The 21,016-nt window shown below is 46.7% G+C and overlaps 1 protein-coding gene across 4 annotated transcripts in view; it reads left to right on the top strand.

Annotated features, from left to right (window-relative positions):
* Positions 1 to 21,016, top strand: part of COLQ (collagen-like tail subunit (single strand of homotrimer) of asymmetric acetylcholinesterase) — a 54,997-nt gene that overhangs the window by 32,249 nt on the left and 1,732 nt on the right. For 2 of the 4 annotated variants that reach the window (XM_014537546.1, XM_014537545.1), the window contains exons 7-16: positions 1,511 to 1,573; positions 2,066 to 2,092; positions 2,734 to 2,778; positions 3,379 to 3,414; positions 7,287 to 7,367; positions 11,372 to 11,477; positions 17,800 to 17,939; positions 18,795 to 18,914; positions 19,330 to 19,450; positions 19,940 to 20,023. In XM_014537546.1, the coding sequence (XP_014393032.1) occupies positions 1,511 to 1,573; positions 2,066 to 2,092; positions 2,734 to 2,778; positions 3,379 to 3,414; positions 7,287 to 7,367; positions 11,372 to 11,477; positions 17,800 to 17,939; positions 18,795 to 18,914; positions 19,330 to 19,450; positions 19,940 to 20,023 (823 nt within the window). Of the gene's footprint in view, positions 1 to 1,510; positions 1,574 to 2,065; positions 2,093 to 2,733; positions 2,779 to 3,378; positions 3,415 to 7,286; positions 7,368 to 11,371; positions 11,478 to 17,799; positions 17,940 to 18,794; positions 18,915 to 19,329; positions 19,451 to 19,939; positions 20,043 to 21,016 lie in introns of all 4 variants that reach the window. The other 2 variants (XM_014537547.1, XM_005863614.2) reach the window with 1 other exon arrangement.

The following is a 21,016-nucleotide window of genomic DNA, read 5'->3' as shown; positions in this document are numbered from 1 at the left end:
GATTCTCCTTTGTCCTGAAGGGTTAGCATGTGATTCTTTGGTTTCCCTGAGATGACCTAAGAGGGGCTTGTGTCTGGAAAGCTGTTGGCCTGTCATGCTGATCTGGCTGGAGGTGGAGGGTTGAGGGGGTTGGGTTGGCTGACTGGAACGACTAAAACCCTACATTCAGAGAGGGATCACCAAATGCTGATGAATTCCCTTCCTCAGGCAGGCTATGGAAAGCTAACATGCCCACTCCCGTGCCTTTGCTTACATTCCACTCACTTTGGTCATAGATCATGGGGTGTAGAGGCCATGACTTGGGCAGGTAAATGTCACTATATAGTTTGATTCACTTACTGGAATAATTTTTAAGGGAATAGAAAACTGTTCTCAATCCTTGTAAGTGAAGTCCCAAGGATATGTCTTGAAAATCAACTGTATAAAGTTGAGCCACCCAATATGGCAGCCATTGGACATATGTGGCTATTGAGCCCTTGAAATGTGGCTAGTGCAACTGAGGAACTGACTTTTTTTTTAACTTTAATTAAGTTTAAATTTTAAAACTTTTACTCAGTTCAGTTATTTGAAAACATTTAAGTATGTGAATCATATGTTGAATATGTGAATCTGCTTTTTCAACTATAAATTTTATGAACTCTGAATAGAGATCATATATTTTGGATGAAAATTTAGTGCCTGAATTGAGATGTGGTTTAAGTGTACAATGTACAACAGATTTCAAATATTTATCTTACAAAACAGAATGTAAAATATCTCATTAATAGTTTTTATGTTGACTACATGTTGAAATGATAATTAGATTAAATTAATTAAAGTAAATAAAATATATTGTTAAAGTTAATTTCACCTGTTTAGTTATAGTTTTAATGTGACTTCTAAAATATTTTTAAATGAAGTATGTGGCTCACCTTATATTTCTACTGGTTAGCACTGGTATAGTTTTTTAGCACAGAGGGTGCTGAAAGTTCCAACTGCAAATGATTCTGAGGGGCAACAGAGCTCACCCATGAGTCTTAGCCCCCTGCCTTCATCGTACACACCCAGAGGATGATGTTCACTCTACTTGGTTGCAACCCTAGGGTGAGAGTATATGGAGATGTCTGAAAGATCCACCCTATGCAAAGAGCAAAGCAGGTGAAGTTTTTTGGTGCTGACACCTTGTCCTCTGGGGCCCCATGCCCCATGCTCTCCCCCTCCCTCACCCTCCTACAGCCTTCTCTAAGAAAAGATCAAGCATTATTCCATTAAAGCATCTTAGTGAGAATTTGAATTCAGTTTTGGAGATCTGCTCTGCCTTGGGAATTTCATTTCATATTTAATCTCAAATACCAGAATGAAGTGTGGAGAATTGGGCCCCTGGGAGTAAGCAAGGGAGTATTTGGGGTCCTCAGATTCACAAGCTAGCCCCAATGTCCCAGTTCCTTTCTGATCTTGCCCATAACTTCCTAGTTCAGTTTTTCTAGGAAATGTCACTAGAGGTCTTTATTTTCCCTCCTGATTCCCACAGGGTGAAAAAGGTGACCTGGGTCTGATGGGCTTACCAGGGTCAAGAGGACCAATGGGCTCCAAGGTCAGTGTGTTGGTCCAGATGGATGTTCTCAGATCTTCTCACTAAGGCTCTGGAGCAGCTGTTATCTACAAAGATAGGATCTGGGTGTGTCTGCCATCCTGGGCCAGCTGATGTCACAGATGTTGGACAGCCCAATGCCAGTGTGCTTGTCTTTACCAGCCTTTGGGGGACACCAGGGCTGGGATGCAGGGACATAGAAATGCCATTCCTGCTATTCTTCTGGGCAGCAAGGGTCAAGCCTTGGGACAACAAAACAGATGGAAATCTTTGTTCAGGCCTTTGGAGTGGTGGTAAGAAAAGCAGCATTCTTTTTAGGCCTGATGTAAACACAATCCCAAGGGACTTTTTGGTATTGAATGCTGCAGCCCCCGCTAAAACTTTCAGTGCAATGAGGCACATCTCACCACCACATTCAGGGATTCTGTCCACTCTCACACCAAACCCAGTGGTCCGACAAGGCTGATTGTAAATATGCCTTCTGCTTTCTTTTAGGGCTACCCCGGATCCAGAGGGGAAAAGGTTAGTGCTTCTCTCTCCCAGCTTCCCAGAGCCTGGTCTGGGCTAGTGGCTCCGGGGCCAGTGAAGATGGGCCCACGTCTCTCTTCAGTCAGTGACTGCAGTGACCTTGCCTCAATATTCCTCATGTTTTATCAGTGGGCTGAGAGAAGTGAGGGGCCCCTGAGGTAGGGCAGGCAGCTTAGGGAGGAGCTCCCAGTGGAGGTTGAGGCGCTCATATGGAGCAGATGAGCACTGAAGCTGTGCCAGATGGAGAATGAACGCAGCTTGCGTGGTGTGCTGGAGCAAGATGGCAGATGTGTGTCTTTAGACCAAGCTATCACCACACAACCTTCTTGTCTGTCAAAACAAAAAAACAGAAAACCAGCCAGAACCTGGGGACAGATTTCCTATAGAAAGGGAGAGGTTCTGGGACTCAGAATTTTCTGTGCCTTGAACTTATTAATGCAGGAGGTATTTGGGGTCCAAATAGAAGGTAAATCACAAAGCATTTCTTCCCTAAGAAGGTCTTGTAATCTCTGAGCCTGTTTCTTTGCCTGTGAAATGAGGGTATTGGCATAGGATAGGGAGTTATTAGTTTAAAATGCTCCATTTTTTCTCCCATGGTATTAACGCATGTACTCTCTCCTGTGGTTTTCTCTTAGGGATCCAGAGGTGAAAGGGGTGACTTGGGTCCCAAAGGAGAAAAGGTAATGGCTGTTGCATAGAAATGATCAAATACAATGGAAGTGGTGAACCCTGCCTACCCCCATCTTATGGGCGGACTGACTAACTGGCTCGCTGGCTGACTGACGAACTGTCTGTCTGTCTGGCTAACTGCTTGACTGTTTGTCTATCTGTCTGACTAGCTGACCGACTGACTGTCTGACTGACTGACTGGCTGTGACTGACTGGCTGTGACTGAATGACTGGCTGGCTGGCTGACAGGCTGGCTATCTGTCTAACTGGCTGTCTAACTGGCTGACTGGCTATCTGTCTGACTGACTGGCTATCTGTCTGACTGACTGGCTGTCTGTCTAACTGACTTGCTGGCTGGCTGGCTGTCTATGAATGACTGACTGACAGGCTGGCTATCTGTCTAACTGGCTGACTGATTGGCTGTCTGTCTGTCTGGCTATCTGTCTGACTAGATGACTGGCTGACTGGCTGTCTGTGTATCAGTCTGATTAGCTGACTGGCTGGCTGGCTGGCTGACAGGCTCTATCTTGAAAATGGCTGACTAAGCTCTTCCACAGCCCTCTCAAGAGTTATTCAGAGGCAATCACTATTATTTGTTGTTCTCTTCACAGGGTTTCCCGGGATTTCCTGGAATGTTGGGGCAGAAAGTAAGTACCTACAAGTAGTAAAAAATAGAAGTAGGAAAATAGACCATCCAAGTACAACAAAAAGAGGCCTGCCTCTCTGTTCATGAGGCAGGGAAAGCAGGTCTCGCTATGGAAGATTCTGGTTTGAAAGGGGAGCAAGTTGCTGAACATATAGGTGAGAGGTCTGAGACCTCCTCCAGGTCATGGGAGGGCAAGGACACCCCCCTGATGGACAGAGGCCCTACTTTGTACTTGCTGCCCCTTAAAGGGCTGTGGTGATGTTCAAAGGCAGAGAGCTTTGTGACAAGGGGCTCAGGTCTGAACTGTAGTGGTCAAAGGTCCCAGGGGGAGGTGCAAGCTTCTCTGCCTAATGCAACTGCTGACTACACCCAGTCGGCACTTCTTCAGGGAGGCTCATGTCCTGCTACAGGTAGGCAGAGTTATTTCAGTTGGTGATAGCAAGCAATTTTTATTTGCTAGTTAAACTTTTTATTTAAATAGTTAAATACTTAGTGGGATTTCATGAATATCTTGTCTGGGACAAGGCTTAATAAAAAAGGAGTTAATTCAGTTGGCTTAAAGAGAAAATATTGAAAAAAAGAGAAAATATTGAGTAAATAAGAATAAAGTGATGTGAAGATATGACAAAAACTATGAAGGTGACAATTGACAGAATTAAAAAAAGGTTTTCCTTAGGGTTAAGATCTAGGGAAGAAGAATGGGGAGGGTGGTGAGGGGAGGTGTCAGAGAATGAAGAGAGAGTGCACAGATGGCCACCAAGTACACCCCTAATCTAACCCCATTAGTGGTGGGTCCTCATGCCGTGAGGCACTGATGTGGGAAATTGTTATTTTAACCTTGGCCTCAGAGTACAATGTTCTTCAAACATGCCAATGAGATGCTTTCTTAAAAATTCTAAACTTTTTCTCAAGGCACCTTAAAGTTTTATTTTCCAAACTTGAATAAACAATTTCTTATCTGATTTTCTCCAGTCAGTAGAGCATATTTAAATAATTTCAGTCATCTGACATTAATTTATTATCATTTATCACTGCCTTAAGCTGTCAAAAATGTCTTCTGCTACCCTAGATGGGGTATTGGGTTAAAAATAGAGTAAGTAAATGTGCAAATTAAAGGAAACATTAAAAGAGAAAAATGATTAAAAAAATTTTTTTTATTGATTTCAGAGAGGAAGGGAGAGGGAGAAAGAGATAGAAATATCAATGATGAGAGAAAATTGTTAATGGGCTGCTTCCTGCATGCCCCACACCAGGGATCTGCAACCTGGACATGTGCCCTTGACCAGAATTGAACCCGGGACCCTTCAGTCCACAGGCCGGTGCTCTATCCACTGGGCCAAACCAGCTAGGGCAAAAAAAAAAAAAAGATTTTAGTTGAAAATATTTAGGCTAGGCTTTCATTCAGTGCAACAGTGAGCATCAAAGAATAATCCATTACTGTAAAATTAAAGATGACAGTTTCTCTGGTCTCTGCTCCACTTACTAGACTTGCCATCAGGAGTTCTCTTCCCCTTTCAGGGCAGGCTGCTTTAAGACAGAGCAGATATGATAACCATAATTAGGTCAGAGGAGAGAAATTAGATTAAGTGAGTACTGGCTGCTTCCAGTTGATGAAGAGAAGGGCCACACTTCCTTCTGATGGTCTTTTTGAAAAAGTTATGCTGCCCTGGCTGGTTTAGCTCAGTGGACTGAAGGGTTCTGGGTTTGATTCCGGTCAAGGGTACGTGCCTGGGTTGTGGGCTTAATCCCCAGTGGGGAACATGCAGAAGGTGGCTGTTCGATGATTCTCTCTCATCATTGATGTTTCTCTCTCTCTCTCTCTCCCTCTCCCTTCCTTTCTGAAATCAATAATTAAAAAACTTTTTAAAAGTTATGCTGTTCATACTGCTGTTTTCTCCTAGCCAAGCAAGGCACTCCTCGGTCCCTGCAAACAGCCCTGGAAAATTGTGCAAACATCTCCACGGCCACGTAGAATCCATCTCTCCTCTCACACTCTCACTGCCCAGCCTCCCAGAGCACATGGCGGGTTGGAAAGAAATCATAGGAGTAAGGACAATTCTTGGCGAGGCAGGATGTTGGTAGCTTGGGTCAAGACAAATCCATTACATTGGCTGAGCCGGCAGATGATTTCAGAGGTTTCTGCTTGATCCTTGCTTTATATTGGTGTTCCCTGGAATTTTCCAGGTGTTCTACCTCCCCTGACTTCCATGAGAAGAGTCATCTGGGTGTTCACTGTCTCCTCTGAGTGTCTGGGCAGCTCTTCATGGATACTGGCTGCTGACTAGCAGAAGCTCTTGTGGTTGCAATTGCTAAATGTAGCCTGTTGGTGGTGCATTATGGGCTGTTAGAGGGATTGCTGGAACAATTATGGGAACAATGCCCTGTGGTTCATGATCTAAAGCAGCTGTTCTCAACCTGTGGGTCTCGACCCCTTTGGGGGTCGAACGACCCTTTCACAGGGGTCGCCTAAGACCATCAGAAAACACATATATAATTACATATTGTTTTTGTGACTAATCACTATGCTTTAATTATGTTCAATTTGTAACAATGAAATTGGGGGTCACCACAACATGAGGAACTGTATTAAAGGGTTGCGGCATTAGGAAGGTTGAGAACCACTGATAAAGAAACAGCAAGAGGGCCTGGGATCCTAGAAGACCACGGGGAAGAAGGAAGGAGAGAAACTAGAATGGAGAATGAAAGGTTAGCCTTAAACTATAGAATTCGGGCAATTGATGCCTTTTGTTCTGATGCTTCAAAATAGGGCTTTTCAATTAGGAATATTGTTTATATTGCAATATTATATTGCTTTCCATGCCTTTACAATAATTGTATTGAGTATTTGAACATATGTCTCCCCACAAACAGTTTCGTCTAAATCAAATGGAAGTGAACTGGAACTAAAACCAATTTTTACTGAAAAGTGAGGCATGTACAACCCTAGTAAAGGTCATTGCATGAGCAGAAACTTCCCAGAGATGATAGCTGTCAAAACTGTATTTAATCATTAAAAAGTCCATTGAGCCCTGACCAGTTTGGCTCAGTGGCTAGAGCGTCGGCCTGTGGACTGAAGAGTCCCAGGTTCGATTCCGGTCAAAGGCATGTACCTTGGTTGCGGGCACATCCCCAGTGGGAGATGTGCAGGAGGCAGCTGATCGATGTTTCTCTCTCATCGATGTTTCTGACTCTCTATCCCTCTCCCTTCCTCTCTGTAAAAAATCAATAAAATATATTTTTAAAAAAATTTGTGATTCAGTTTTGAATAAGTATTACTTTAGTAATTGGCAATTTCAATTGCTTCCTTAACAGAGGACATGTTTTATCTAAATTGAAATTAATAAAAAACCATTTAAAAAGTATAACCACTTAAGGAAGTGTGTCCAATTGGACATTACTATTGTTAAATTGATTATGCAAAGAGACCATTAGACTGAATAAATAAAAATAAAAAATCCATAGATTTGAATTTATGCTAAAAACAAAACAAAACATAAAATTCAACTAAAAGAGCAAGTGTTTTCCCCCAGTAGTTTATGGCGTCACAGGCACACTTGTGACTGAAATACAACTCTATTGTTGGCCATTCTGGATGGTGATTTGGAACACTAAGATGTGTGCTACCTGGAAGCTGTCTCTCTCAAATAATAAATCACCCGACCAGGATAACCTCCTTTCCTTCCTGGTCCATGAAAAACCTACCTACCTTTCACATGACCTCATCACTCTTCCAGTCTCCCAGAGCAGCCCACTTGGAAAAGATCTGGGATGATCTAGTAGACGGCCTTTGTGGCCAGGGGTTGAGTCGACCTGTAGGGAAGGGCCTGCTCCACATGCCCTAATTCCTCTCTTGCTTCTCTTTTTTCTTTCCAGGGTGAAATGGGTCCAAAGGGTGAGCCTGGGATAGCAGGACACCGGGGACCCACAGGAAGACCAGGAAAACGAGGCAAGCAGGTAAGGATCTAGGGCTTATCAGACCCCCGCAGTTATACCTCCTTACCTGGGGTGGGCAGGGGGGGGTGGCGGGTGCGGTGTGGAGAGGCGTGCCAGTGTGGTCAATCAGAGATATCCCATAGACCCAGTCTTCAGCTTCCTCTGGGCTCGTGGGCAGAAGCTACACCACTTTCAGGAGTTCCTGGCTTCTCTAGGGTAGCCATAGTTTGAGTGGATGGGATAGGATGCTGTGTTCCCACTGTTTCCAAGGCTAGAGCAAGAGTGGATCTTTGGTTCATAAGAACAGGTCTGCCTTAACCAAAGCAACTGGTGTGGAAACCAGATCTGGTCCTTTACCCAGAAAACCTGCTTCTTACCTCAATGCCCCAGACACAAATGGAGTCTTGGAGAACAGCCCAGATATTTCCCTGCTCTTGAAGGTCTTCTGGGTCTCAACAGTAGGATAGTCCCCCCTTACCCCCACTCAGGATCCCAGTTTGTAAGTGACCTTTACTGGCACTGTTAAGGGTTTAGGGAAATTTTTCATTCTGAACTCCCTCTGGTCAGCAGGCTCTTGTGTCAGACCATGTGAAATGGGAGAGCAAGGCAAGAGGAAGGTACAGTTGACTTGGCTGGCTGTGGAGCTGTCTGTCCTGAGTGCCTTAGAGAAACCTCTCATCTTAGCTCTAACAGACAGACATTCTTGAGAGATGTGCCCCTTCACTTTTTAGGTGGTAGTTTGCTTGGTTTTTGCCTCCTTTCCCATTTAAATGAAATATATGATCATCATAGAAAACTTGGAAAATTCCACTCATGAACCAAGAGGTCGCTGGTTCGATTCCCAGTCAGGGCACATGCCCGGATTGTAGGCTTGGTCCCCAGTAGGGGGCGTGCAAGAGGCAGCTGATCAGTGTTCTGCTCTCACATCACATCAATGTTTCTAAAAGTCAATACAAACATATTTTTTAAAAATGATATAATACCCAGGTATAACTATGTAACCACTTTAGTATATTTTCTTTCCAGTATTATTTCTTTTGTCAACTTTCTAGTCATTTGTTTCTTTTCTATCCAATATATAGTTCTTGTATCCTAAATTTTTAACTTAAAATCATAATATATGCATTTTTACTCATTGCTACAGATATTCATTAAGCATTTTAACATCTTTTTTAAATGCCTGCACCAGATTTTAGTAAATGAGTAAGATTGCTTGGACAAGAGAGGCCTAACCAAATTATATATGATGTTGAGAAGTGAACATCTTTGGGCCATAGGTTGTAGTTCCAAGTTTGCCTGTCATTGTCCCCAGTGCCTAGGCCTTACTTCCCAAAGACTCTGATCTGGTGTGAGGCTTCAGCATGGGTTGTTGTTTGATGAAAGCTCCCCAATGATTCTAATATGTAGCCAGGGCTCAGAACATGGTAGCATATGAAGCCAATTCTGATCTTTTCCAAGTGAACTGAGCAACGATATAGCCTCCAACCCAAATAATTCAGATGTCACGATAACTTTGGAAGTCACAATATTCCAGTTCAGTTTTCAAAGTTTTACAATGGGTAGCATGGCTGTGCCTTTACAATGCTGTCACAGATTCCAATTTCCTGAAAACTCGGCTCAGAAAAAGAACAAAAGGAGACATCTTCCTTCCTTCCTTTCTTGTTTTAAAGATCATTTTCTCCCTTACTGCTGATTTCCATTCATAATTTTCCACACTGGGGTTCAAGCAGACTTTTGCCTTCTGTCATCTAGTTCTTTACCTGGGCAGTGTTTATCTTTTCCTGGTGAGGGCTGAAGCCAAGAAGTTGAAAATGATTAGTTGCCGTAATCTTACAACTACCCCAGAGCCATGTCTAGAACCTCAGAGAAGTTAGGGGAATAAGCTCTTCCTTTCTACGAGGAGTGTGCTCCAGACCCTCCGTGCCTGTCTAGTCAGCAGACACTTGAGTTGTTAGCTTTGGGGGCCTGCCATGGTACTTCCTGTTTATCAGAATTAATTTGCTACCAGAGGGTCTTATCTACCAAGTGTCCATTGGGCCAGTCGTGCTGAGTTTCTGGAGGTTATTGTACGTCAATCCAAACCCTAGAATCCAGACTTTAGGAAATGAGAATTTCAGAACCAGGGGATTGTAGTGATCACCCAACTCAATCCCCTTAGCATAGTCACAGGAAACTGAGGGCCGGAGAAGTCGAATGACCTGCCCAGACCCCTAAGCTAAGCCAGCTTCCATGCCACAGTTAGAGCGTGGAGAGTTGAGACCAGCTTTCCCTACATCACATCTTCTCTCATCACCTCCATGCTTCAGGACTTGCCTTCAGGCAGGCCCAGAAAAGCAGCCCTGATCCCATTATGCAAATCTGCAATTAAGGAGACAGGCTTCCTCCCTGGAGAAGCATCACCAAACTTTGTGACAATGAAGGAATGAATGCTTTTCCTGGAAAGCGTGGCTCATGAGTCCTGCTCATAGAGACATGGCTGGTTCTGAGAGGACGACCAATGAGCAGAATATTCCATTACTGCTGGTGTCAGACTCAAGGAGCGTTTCCAGCTTCTTCAGCTGTGGCACTTCCTGTGCTCAGAGCCAGCTGACTGGCTGCTAGAACAACAAGCCTTAACTGCGGCTATATTAGGACGGTGTGACTTCCTTTGCCATTCTGGGACCCATCTTGGTTACCTCATGGCATGCTTCAGCTTGGGCTAAGGCTTAAGACTCCCTCCATCAGGATGGAATTAGAAACAAACGCTGACCCTCGAATCCCACAGTAAGAGTTTAAGATCTTCTGGGACATTGCCGAGAGAGCCCCCAGGGCCATATGGACAAGGAGGCAGGTTACATGTCACCTTTGTGATTCGAAAGAAGTGCCCGGCATGCCTGCTGCCCAGACTTGGGGAGGATTACATTTCATCAGGTGGCCAGCCTGCCAAGGCACAAATGTGGAAAGGGGACCCAGCCAAAGATGTCAGGCATCAATCACTGTCCTGGTTAAGCCCAGGGCAAGAGTGATCAATGAGCACACTGCTTGTGAAGAACCCACAGGCCTTGGTTTCTGAGTCATTCCTAAGGTCAGCTCTGAGGGGGAAATCTTTGCTCTTGGCCCTCCCAGAGCAGGCAGCAAAGAGGATATCCTGCAGGTGTGTCTCTCTTTAAGAAATCAGGACCTGTCTGTGTGAGAAAGATGAAACCAAGCCAGTTGCTGTGATAACCAGCTATGATAATCTACATAGTCCTTGGTTCTATACAAACTCCTTTTTCACCTCTAAGATCTTTGTTAGCCTCACAACAAACCCGTGCAGGTATATATTTACTGGCTCTATTTTACAGATGAGAAAACTGAGACACAAAGCAATGACATGAGCTACCCAGGGTCTCATGGCCAAGGTGAAAACCCAAATCTTTGACTTCCCCTTTGTGTTTTCAGCTTCTTCCTCCTCCCTTATTTGATCTGGGGAAAGGAGGTGAACAAAACAGCTTCACACCCATAGGGAGCTTATGTCTCATGGGGAGACATTGATGAAATGATCACAAAAATAATTGCATAGTTATGATCTAAGATAAATGTTATGGGTCTTTATCCTGAGGCCAGTGGGTAACCATCGGGTGGAAACAGCTCCTGTAATAAAATAGAAATGCTCCTGACGAGCAGGCAAGTGGCCTGACTGCTAGGCCCAGCTTTGCTGCCTTGCTGCCAGGTGACTTGCAGTAATTCCTGCTCCTTTCTGAGCCTCTATTTCCTCATCTTCCCAGTGAGGGGAGAGGGTTGGATTGTTGTTGTTTTTTCCCCCAGCTGTTATGTGTCATGTTTCTAGGACAGAACGAAAAGTAATGTCTGCAAACTTGCCACCATCACTATCTCAAATGTCACTTGCCCTGAGTTATTTTGGAGCTTGGTGGTCAAGATGTCTGAGGTTGCATCCTGCCTTGGGCTCTTGCTCCAAAGTGCAGGGTGGCCCCTGATTTAGAAATAAATGGGAAGGAAGTGGGTCATGCCATGCTCTCATAACAGGCTCCACCTTTCTCTCTCAGGGACAGAAGGGAGATGGTGGAGTTATGGGTCCACCAGGCAAGCCTGGGCCTTCTGGTCAACCTGGCCGTCAGGGTCCCCCAGGCCCTCCGGGTCCCCCATCCACAGGTAAGAGCTACACTGCTTCACTTGATCTACAGTGTCGCACTCCTGGCCAGCCTCCCGGAGAGAGCACAAGGAGATACCAGCAGAGGCCTGCCTGGTGTTTTGAGTTAGAAACTGCTAGAGAAACTTTAATCTATATAATAAAAGGCTAATATGCAAATCGACCGAATGGCGGAACGACCGGTTGCTATGACGCACACTGACCACCAGGGGGCAGACACTCAACCACAGGGGGGGCGCCGCTCAGCCAGAAGCTGGGCTCACGGCTGGCCAGCACAGGGGCAGTGGTGGGAGCCTCTCCCGCCTCCGCAGCAGTCAGGCATCCCCCGAGGGCTCCTGGACTGCAAGAGGGCACAGGCTGGGCTGAAGGACACCCCTCCATCCCACGAGTGCATGAATTTCGTGCGCCAGGCCTCTAGTATATTTATAATTTCTCCACAGTTGGGCTCATTCAACTTTTACACAAGGAAGATAAACATTGTTCTGGCTTTGTTTTTAGCATTTTGGAGAACAAATAGAGGAGAGAAAAAATTACATTGATGTCATTTATACATTAAGTGAAAAATAATGCACATATTTCATCAATAACACCTTTTACTAGAAAACCGTTTCATGATTCTAAGCAATTCTCTTAAACCTGGAAGTAAAGATAACATTCTAAAATTTTCCATCTTACACAGTGTTAAGAAAGAGTCCTTATGGATTTGCATAGAATATAGAAAGAAACGATAAAAAGAAATCAAAGTCATTTGCAAGGTAATAGGTACCCTGCTACCTTGTTTTACTTTGTTTAATATGATAAGCTAAGCCCTTGGTTTAGTTCATTCTCATCAGCTCAAAAGCACATTGTATAAGCACAGCATCTCTATTTCCAAGAAGACTGTTTACTCATTGAGCAACATTCTTTGTCCTGAGTTATACAAAAAGAATCAAAACAATTTTTGTTCCAATTTTTTCCTTAAGAAAATGAAGGCAAAATTTCACAGTGCACTCCCTTTCTCTCCCCCCTGTGCTTATGGAAATATATTTGCAACCACATCATGGGATGATCAAGAAATGTCATATTTTGTTAGATCCTTTAAACCAAATTAAAGCTAGTTCCGAAACTCCAATCTGCCAGAATGCCAGGAAAATTCAATCTTAGACTCCACTTCTCCAACTGCCACAAAAGAATTGGGTAAAGATCCTGGGAAATTATGGCAGAAATTTTTTTTGGGGGGGGGGGGGGGGGGGGTCCCTCCAGCCTTTTATCTGCCCTGTTTACCTGTAAAATGCCTGTTGTCTGAGGCCACAATGGTCCATGGGTGCCTGTGACTGCCATCTCATGCCATGCTTAGGCATTAGAACATCTCCAAGACTGGGAATCCTGGTCCCTATGGTTCACTTCCCACGGAGTGCTCACAGCCATTCCTTCTGAGACCTTATCTCTTCTCCAGGATACTGGGGAGGGGATACCTGTTCTCTCCAGGCCTGTGGGGATCCCTCCTCTTCCAATCTCTAGGCCCCTCTCTCCTCACACTTCATACACTACCCACCTCTTAGGAGCTTTTCTCTTCTGAGAACAGAAAGCAGAAGTTTTCAAATAGTACCAACAAGTTACCTTGTCACATCTACTTCTATTTGTTAAGGGAGCTGGATTTGAGATGCAGCCTAGGCCCTGTGTCCATCCCCATGATCTGTTTCCCTGCGTTGACTAGATGATCCAAATGGAGGTCCTTCCAACTCATCTTTCTTCTGCCTAACATTCCCCTCGAGCCCCATGACTATGAGCTGCCAGGGACTGAGAGCACGGCCTGAAGCCTGGGTTTTGCCTTTGGAAGAGACTCTCTTGGACCTTGGGGCATTTAGGGGCCACAAGGGAACATGAAGGGGCGGGGTGTGGGGAAGGGGTTGTGCGGATGCATAAGGAGGTCCTTAGCATAGTCAGACCTTAATATATGCATCCATTTGTAAAGGCCAGCCCTCATCTAAATTGAATTCCTTCCCTCCTTGGGCCTGGATTGGGTGAGAAGGGCAGGGCCTGGAGACCAGCAGCAGCTCACTCAGATGCCCACTCTTTGTCTTGTCAGTCTCTGGTGAATTACAACCTCATCCCTTTAGTAGGCCATTGTAGCCTTGTTTTCTCTCCTTGGTTTCCTAGCTCCTTCTCACTCAGCCGGGGATGCTCATGTCCCCTTTCCCTCCACCTCCCCATCCTCTTCCAGATCCTTCCAGCAGATGCCCTGCCCTCTGCAGAGCTGGAGCATATTTCTGCAGTCTGTCTGGGTCCCTGTGGCCTAAAATGACTTTCCTGTCATCTTCTGGGTCACCCAACAAAATCCTCTCATTCTTTCAAAGTCCTCTCTTCAGTAAGGCCTTCCTTGGTCCTTAATGGATGGGTCTCCTTTCCCTGCTGCCCCAGTCACACATTGCCTCCCTGCTATTGCCCCCGGTTCTCCAGTCACACATTGCCCCTCTGCTATTGCCCCCGGTTCCCCAGTCACACATTGCCTCCCTGCTACTGCCCTTGGTTCCCCAGTCACACATTGCCTCTCTGCTATTGCCCCCGGTTCCCCAGTCACACTGCCTCCCTGCTATTGCCCCTGGTTCCCCAGTCACACATTGCCTCTCTGCTATTGCCCCTGGCTCCCCAGTCACACATTGCCTCTCTGCTGTTGCCCTCCACTGGTAACTGTTTTTTGCAGATGTGTTTCACCTTTCTTCTAGGTGACAAGTCCTTGAGGCAGGATCTGTGGCTGAGTTGGCTTCACATCCCATGGCACCTGGCAAGTGGTATGGGTGGGGCTGGTCCCCACAGGTGCTCACTGGGCTACATTGGCTCTCAGTCTGTCCCACCTGGGTATTGCAGAGCAGGGTGCTGGCCATCTCTTTGGACTGATGTCCCCTTCTGTGCCTTCTTTTAAGTCACTTCCTTTCTGGGAGCTTCCCAGAGTGAGAGGAGAAATAATTCTTAGAGAGAAGAAAATGGGGCAATAATCCTGCTCTTTAGAAAAGTTTTTTGGGAGTGGGAGAGAAGGGAAGGGAGGAGTTTAATGGAGGCTTTCCCTGTGCCTGGGACCAGTTGGATAGTAATCAAGAGTTGAACCAGGCCCCCATAGTGATTCCTCAGACTACCTTTGAGGATCTGATAAAAATCCCAAACCCACTCTCAGGGGGGAAAAAAATGTGTCTTCCCCAAGATGCTTCACACTACTTCCCAGAGTCCCAGAACCCTTGCCTCAAATCCATCTGGGGATATCATCAGGCAGAATTCTTCTGGGCTAGTCCAACCCTCCCTTTAAAGATAAGAACTATGAGCCTGAGAGAAAAGTGTCTTCCCCAAGTTCACAGAGCTGACTGGTGGCCACATCTGATCCAGAATGTCCATGACTCCTGGGTCTGAGGCTTTCCCACTCATCCCTGCAGCCTCTGTAGGGCAGAGTGGGAGCTGGGGGAGATGTGGGGACTATTCTGTGGTTCCTCTGCCTTCTCCCAGATTCCGCTCAGACCTGTTCCCACCGCAGCAGCCAGTGGAGATGAGCAGTTCCCTGGGCAAAGGTGGAGAGCAGGTCCTCTGGCTGCAAGGATGCAGGGATGGAGGCCAAGCCAGGCCCCCTGGACCAGCTCCGAGAGGCTGAAGTGGGGAAATTTGGGTTGCTGTGCCCTTCAGTGTAGCCTGGCAGGACACAGGCAGCGAAACAGATGCCCTCTGACAGCTGGGAGGAGTCAGCAGGAAAACTGCAGTGGTGGCAGGAAGCAGGCTCCCTGCCACATCCTGTCATTTAAGGGGAAGGCTCCCTCTGGTTCTGGTGCCCAATGCTGTGAGATGAGATGGTGCTGCAGGAGGTGGAGACGGTGGGAGCTTTTTATTACCCAAGTTACAGAGCAAAAGAGGCACTGCGGGGTAGGGGAGGGAATGAAGGCAAAATGCCTTTAGGATGTAATTTGCAATAACCAAATTACAAATTTGGCTGAGTCCTTCCTGCACCAGACAGGGTATAAGTGAATCAGTGTGGTACCTGGGAATTGCCATCTATCTCCCTGCAAGCATCAGTGTTCCTGGATGTTTGTCTTTTGAACGGCATAGTGTTGTCAAACATGAATCAAATCTCCGCTTCAGCACGACTTAGCTGGATAATGGGACAAACTCCGGAATCTTTTGAGGCCATGGTTCTGAGGAGTTGTTGGGGCCATTCACATCCCTGGTTACATAGCATTCCCACCTTAGTTTGCCCAGGTGCTTAACTACCAGAATATTCCTGGGCTGGTGAGTCTCTGTTCTCTGGGCTCCGCTCCACAAGATTGGGGCTCCTCCCACAGGATCATGTTCCTATTTCTTGTTAGAACGAACAGCCATTACTTGGTATAAGATGTTGACAAGCCTCCCTTGTCCTTATACCGGCAGCATCTGGGCTGGATAGGCTGAGCCTGCTGGTGAAGGCTCAGGGTGTGGGGGTCTTCCCATCGAGGCCTCCTCCTCCAGCTGTGGCTGCTTCCCTGGGGTCCTGACCAGACCTTTCCCTGGGACCATTTTATTTCTTGTCCTTCTGGGATCTGCAAACTGTCTCCCCCGTTGCTGGCTGCCCTGATGTTTTATAACCTGAAACCAACGACTGGTTGGCATTCAGACTCCCCCCCTATTTTCCCAGGAGGAAGGGTCTTCATTTCATTTTTCAGTCTTTATCTTTTCCTCTCTTCCTGCTGATTGGATGGCTCTTGCTCCAGCACTTTTCTGCCAACTGGAATTGTGACATCTAGATTTTTCTGAAGACCTTTTCTTTCTAGTTAGTCTGCATTCATTCATTTATTCATTCACTCAGTCATCAGACATGTACCATGCCCCTACTGTGTGTCAAGCCCTGGTGAATGGAAATGGGCATCAGCCCTGCCCTTGTGGAACTTACAACCTATGGGGGTGGGGGGAAATCAGATAATCTCACAATATACAGAATCACAAACAGAGATAAATGTCTTGAAGAAAAGCATAGAGAACCATGAGATTGTATCCAAGGTTAACATGAAAGAATATGAGGATTCAAAAAGGCTTCCCTGGAGAAGTGCAGGGAATGGCACGTGAAAGACCGTTCCCTAGACCAGCGGTTCTCCACCGTGGTGCACAGTGGAATCATCCTGAGAGTTTTTAAAAGTACGGTTGCCTGGGTCTCATTCTCAGGAGCCCTGAAGGTCTGGGGTGCGGCCTGGGCATCAGAGCCTTTAGAAATGAAGGTGGGAGCTACTGCCCTAGCAGGTCTCCGACATTGTAGGGAATAAATTTCCTGATCACATCTTTTCAGGACACTCTTCTCAGTACCAGGGAGAGTACGTGGGCTGAGCATTTTTGAACTTCCATTTTCTTCCAGAAGAAATTTTAAAAATGCATACTCAGAAGTTCCTTTGTAAAGACCCTATATATAAAAACAATATAAAATGAATTTTTAAAAAAACAATAAATGTTTATTAGTGAGCAATTTATCTGCAAGGAGTCCCCTGTTGATAGTGGTCTAAGAAGACAGGATTGTTTTTTTCATACAATAAGAAAGTCAAGAGATGGACAGTGGCCCACTTTGGTTCAGCCTCTAAGGGTCAATACTATCAGGGCTCCAGACCCCATAAGCCCCTGGCTTGTCCCTTATGGTGGCTTCTCTCCTCATCCTTGTTACTTCATGTTAGCAGTATGGCTGCTGCAGCACCAGCCATCTTATCTGTCTTCTAGGCAGGAAGAAGTGGGAAGCTATGTCTTTCCCCAGCGATGATTCTCCCTTATCAGGACAGGCTTTCCCAGATGCCCACCCTTCTTCCACCACAGACCTTGCATTGACCAACACTGTGGCACATGGTCACCTCCAGGTGCAAGGGAGTCTGGGAAGTAGAAGGCCTATCTGTCTAGTCTCTAGCAGTGGTTCTCAACCTTCCTAATGCCGCGACCCTTTAATACAGTTCCTCATGTTGTGGTGACCCCCAATTTCATTGTTACAAATTGAACATAATTAAAGCATAGTGATTAATCACAAAAACAGTATGTAATTATATGTGTTTTCCGATGGTCTTAGGCGACCCCTGTGAAAGGTTCGCGACCCACAGGTTGAGAACCTCTGCAAAGTATAAAGAGAGGGAAGGGAGAATAAGGGTGGAGAAGGGTGTTACCACACCCAGCGTGGTTAAGGAATCCTGTCCCAGAGAACATCACCTCCTCCACATCGTGGATCAAAAGCATCTCTTTGAACCTCTGCCCTGAAATACTGTGGACTTCAGCCTTCTTTCTGTTGTGAAGGTTGCTCACATCAGCCTGGGCTGTTTAGTTTTCTCTTCCTTGGCTCTAGTAACACAGTTGTCTGTTGCTCCCTAGGACAACTTATAATGGGACCCAAAGGCGAAAGAGGATTTCCAGGGCCTCCAGGAAGATGTCTTTGTGGAACCCCCGTGAATGTGAATAACCCTTCTTATGGGGAATCCATGTATGGGCCCAGCTCCCCGAGAGTCCCTGCGGTAAGGTTCTTGTGGGAGAAATCTGGGGTGTTACCCAGCAGGACCTCTCATCGGGTCCTCGGGACTTTGTAATAATAAAACTTATTTTTTATGTATGTATGTATTTGTTTAGCAAAACTTATACTGGGTACACACTCATAAGAAATTGGAACATAAGGAAAAATCAAAAGAAAACTATTTTGTTGTGAGTCCATTTTGATGTATTTTCTTTGTCTTTTTTAAACAAAAAATTACAGAAAATTTCAAAGAAATACAAAAGCAAAACAAGTAGTGTAATAAAACTCCATGTGCCCTTTACCCAAATTCAGTATTTATCAACTCATGGCCAATCTTGCTTCCTCTTTATGCCAGCCCACTAATGCCCACCCTTCCTTGGTTTATTTTGTAGTAAAGGCTGGACACCAGTTCATCATAAACATCATTTGAATTGATGCATAATCACCCGTCCACCATGCAGTTGTGCTGTGATTTATTTAACCAGTGTCCTATTGTCAGTGTTTATGGGGTATGCCCAAGCTTTTCACGAACGTACATAACACTGTAATGAACACCTTTGCGAATTTTGTTAAGACTCATTTGTAAATGTTGAATTACTTGCTTAGATGACCTCACCTTCCTATTTAAGTCTTGGGCACATTTTAAATGTTTTTAAAAATTTGGATATTTTTACTTCAAATGGAGACATTAGGAACTGGATTGAAAAGCTATGGGAATCAGGAGGAACGCTAGAGGGTAACATGCAAACGCCCTTCCCACTGATAACCAGTCCAAGGACAGCGACGTGTCCTCCTTCAGCCCTCCCCTGCCCCCACTGGAAGTGTTTTCTCGAAGCCTCACCAGTGTGTCCTCTGGCAGATTTTCGTGGTCAACAACCAGGAGGAGCTTGAGAGGCTGAACACCAAACATGCCATCGCCTTCCGCAAAGACCAGAGATCCCTGTACTTCAAGGACAGCCTTGGCTGGCTCCCCATCCAGGTACCCAAGGCAGGCGCTGGGGACACCCCCCACCAGGAAAGGCACATACCTTTCAAGGTAGAGAAGGCCAACAGGGAGGCTGGTGCAGAGTTCTGTTTCCATGGAAGGGCTGCGCATCCTCCCTCGCTGTCTTTGAGCAGCTCTTTATGTCCCGGCTCCCCAAATAGAACCTTTTCTTCTGAGCCAAGGTTCCCAACAGTCTCACGTTCCTGTACTGCAAGGGCACTGAGTTGATCAGGCCCAGCCTTCCTGCCCCTACAGAGCTCTGGGAGACAAAAAAGCAGTGCCTTTCCCACCCAGGAGTGGGGGGCGCTCCTCGGCAGAGCCCCTGGGCCCAGAGCTTCTGTCCCCAGTGCCAATGGCCTGCCCTGCCTGGCGCACTGTCCTTGGTAACTTGGTGTGTTTCTTTGGCCAGCTGACCCCCTTCTATCCTGTGGACTACTCTGTAGACCACCGCGGCTCCTGTGGGGACGGGGTCCTGCAGCCCGGGGAGGAGTGTGACGACGGGAACGACGATGTGGGTGACGACTGCATCAGTGAGTGGGGCCCTGCCATCAGGGTGGGGGTCAGGGCAAGCCCTGGACACCTGTGGTGGTTTGGGATCATTTTAGAGCCTGCGGGATGTACCTGAGCTGTTGTGGGGATGATCTGCCTCTGAGGCCAAATGTTAACTCCTTCATTATCCAGGCAGGTCACTGGGGGTTGGGGTCAAGGCCCTTGCCCCCAGAGAAGCCACCAGGGCCTGCTTTTTTTCTGAATCCTACTTCTTGGCAAAATCCAAATTCCAGTCCATGTTCTTTGTCAAAAGATCAGGGTGAAAAACAAACAAAAAAGAGAGAAGAAACCACAAGCAAGATAAGGGTGATGAAGAGTGAAAGGAAAAAGGGCGAAGCCAAGAATTTAAATCCGGACTCATTTTTACCAGATGGAGCCCTAGTAGCAAAGCCCTTTTTAGTGAGTGGGCCCAGCCCAGGCTGTCCTGCCCCTGCCCCTTCTCAGGGCTGCACTTGCTTGTGTCCTCTCAGGCTGTCACCGGGCCTACTGTGGAGATGGCCACCGGCACAAGGGCGTGGAAGACTGTGACGGCTCTGACTTTGGCCACCTGACGTGTGAGACCTATCTCCCTGGGTAGGGATGCCCTCACATGCTGTTCTGGCACCCCCTCCCCCTCCTCCACCCTCCCTCCTCCTTTCTCTCTTTCCTTCACAAATAACTTTGAGTGCATCTTATGTTCCTGGTATTTTCTGGACACTGAGGTATAGTAACAACACAGTACAGGATTCCTGCTCATCCGGGGGAGACAGGCAATAGACCCACAGCCACCGGGTGTCCTCTAAGAGCAGCCAAGGCCAGGGTGGAACAGACACAGCCACCAGCTCCATCTGGGCTCCGGTGTCAGCAGTCTCCAAGCTCAGCTGTTACCCCTACGTGAGCAACTCCATCCCCAGTGGCCGCCATGACCACATTAGTCTTTGGGGCTACGAGCCTGGGAGGGAGCCCAGTGGAGGGCGGAGGTATCAGGGCATCTAAGCATCTGTGTAACAAGCTTCCACCAGGCCTGTGGGTGCAGGGGAGACCACACCAGCATCTAACTTTGCTCACTCGTGGCTCCTTCAAGAAAACCCCAGGAACTTAGTATTGCTTTCAAGGACCCCTTTAATTATTTCTGAGCCTCTTCAATGGGGTTTGTGTTGCTCAGGGTGAGTATTCTAGTGTTGTGACCTCTGCGTTGACATCCCCAGGCCAGCTGAAGGCTCTGGCCCTGTGAGGTACTGACTCCGTGCCCAGAACGTGGCAGCCTGAGCTCCTTTCAAGGTGTGATATGGTGCTACGTTCCCCGGTCCTCATAGAACCAGAGTTGTCTAACTCTCTAGGGAAAACAGGGAGGCTCCTCCCTTAGCTCCAGGGGATACCTGGCCTGTCAACCCTCTTAGTCCCTCAGGAGCCCAGTCTCTTCCAGCCCTGTTCCTCTGAAAGGCGTGGACCAGGCTCTCGCCAGAGCTGGGGAGCCAACACCAGGCCGCTCTCTCCATTGCCCCCTCTCTCCTCTTTTCAAGGGCATCTTTTCGATGCCCACACCCAAACCTGTATCAGCATATCAG

Source organism: Myotis brandtii, unplaced genomic scaffold (assembly GCF_000412655.1).
Source record: "Myotis brandtii unplaced genomic scaffold, ASM41265v1 scaffold18, whole genome shotgun sequence".
NCBI classification, from domain to species: Eukaryota; Metazoa; Chordata; class Mammalia; order Chiroptera; family Vespertilionidae; genus Myotis; species Myotis brandtii.
The sequence above is the reverse complement of the archived record's forward strand: the minus strand, read 5'-3'. Positions and strand labels throughout refer to the sequence as shown.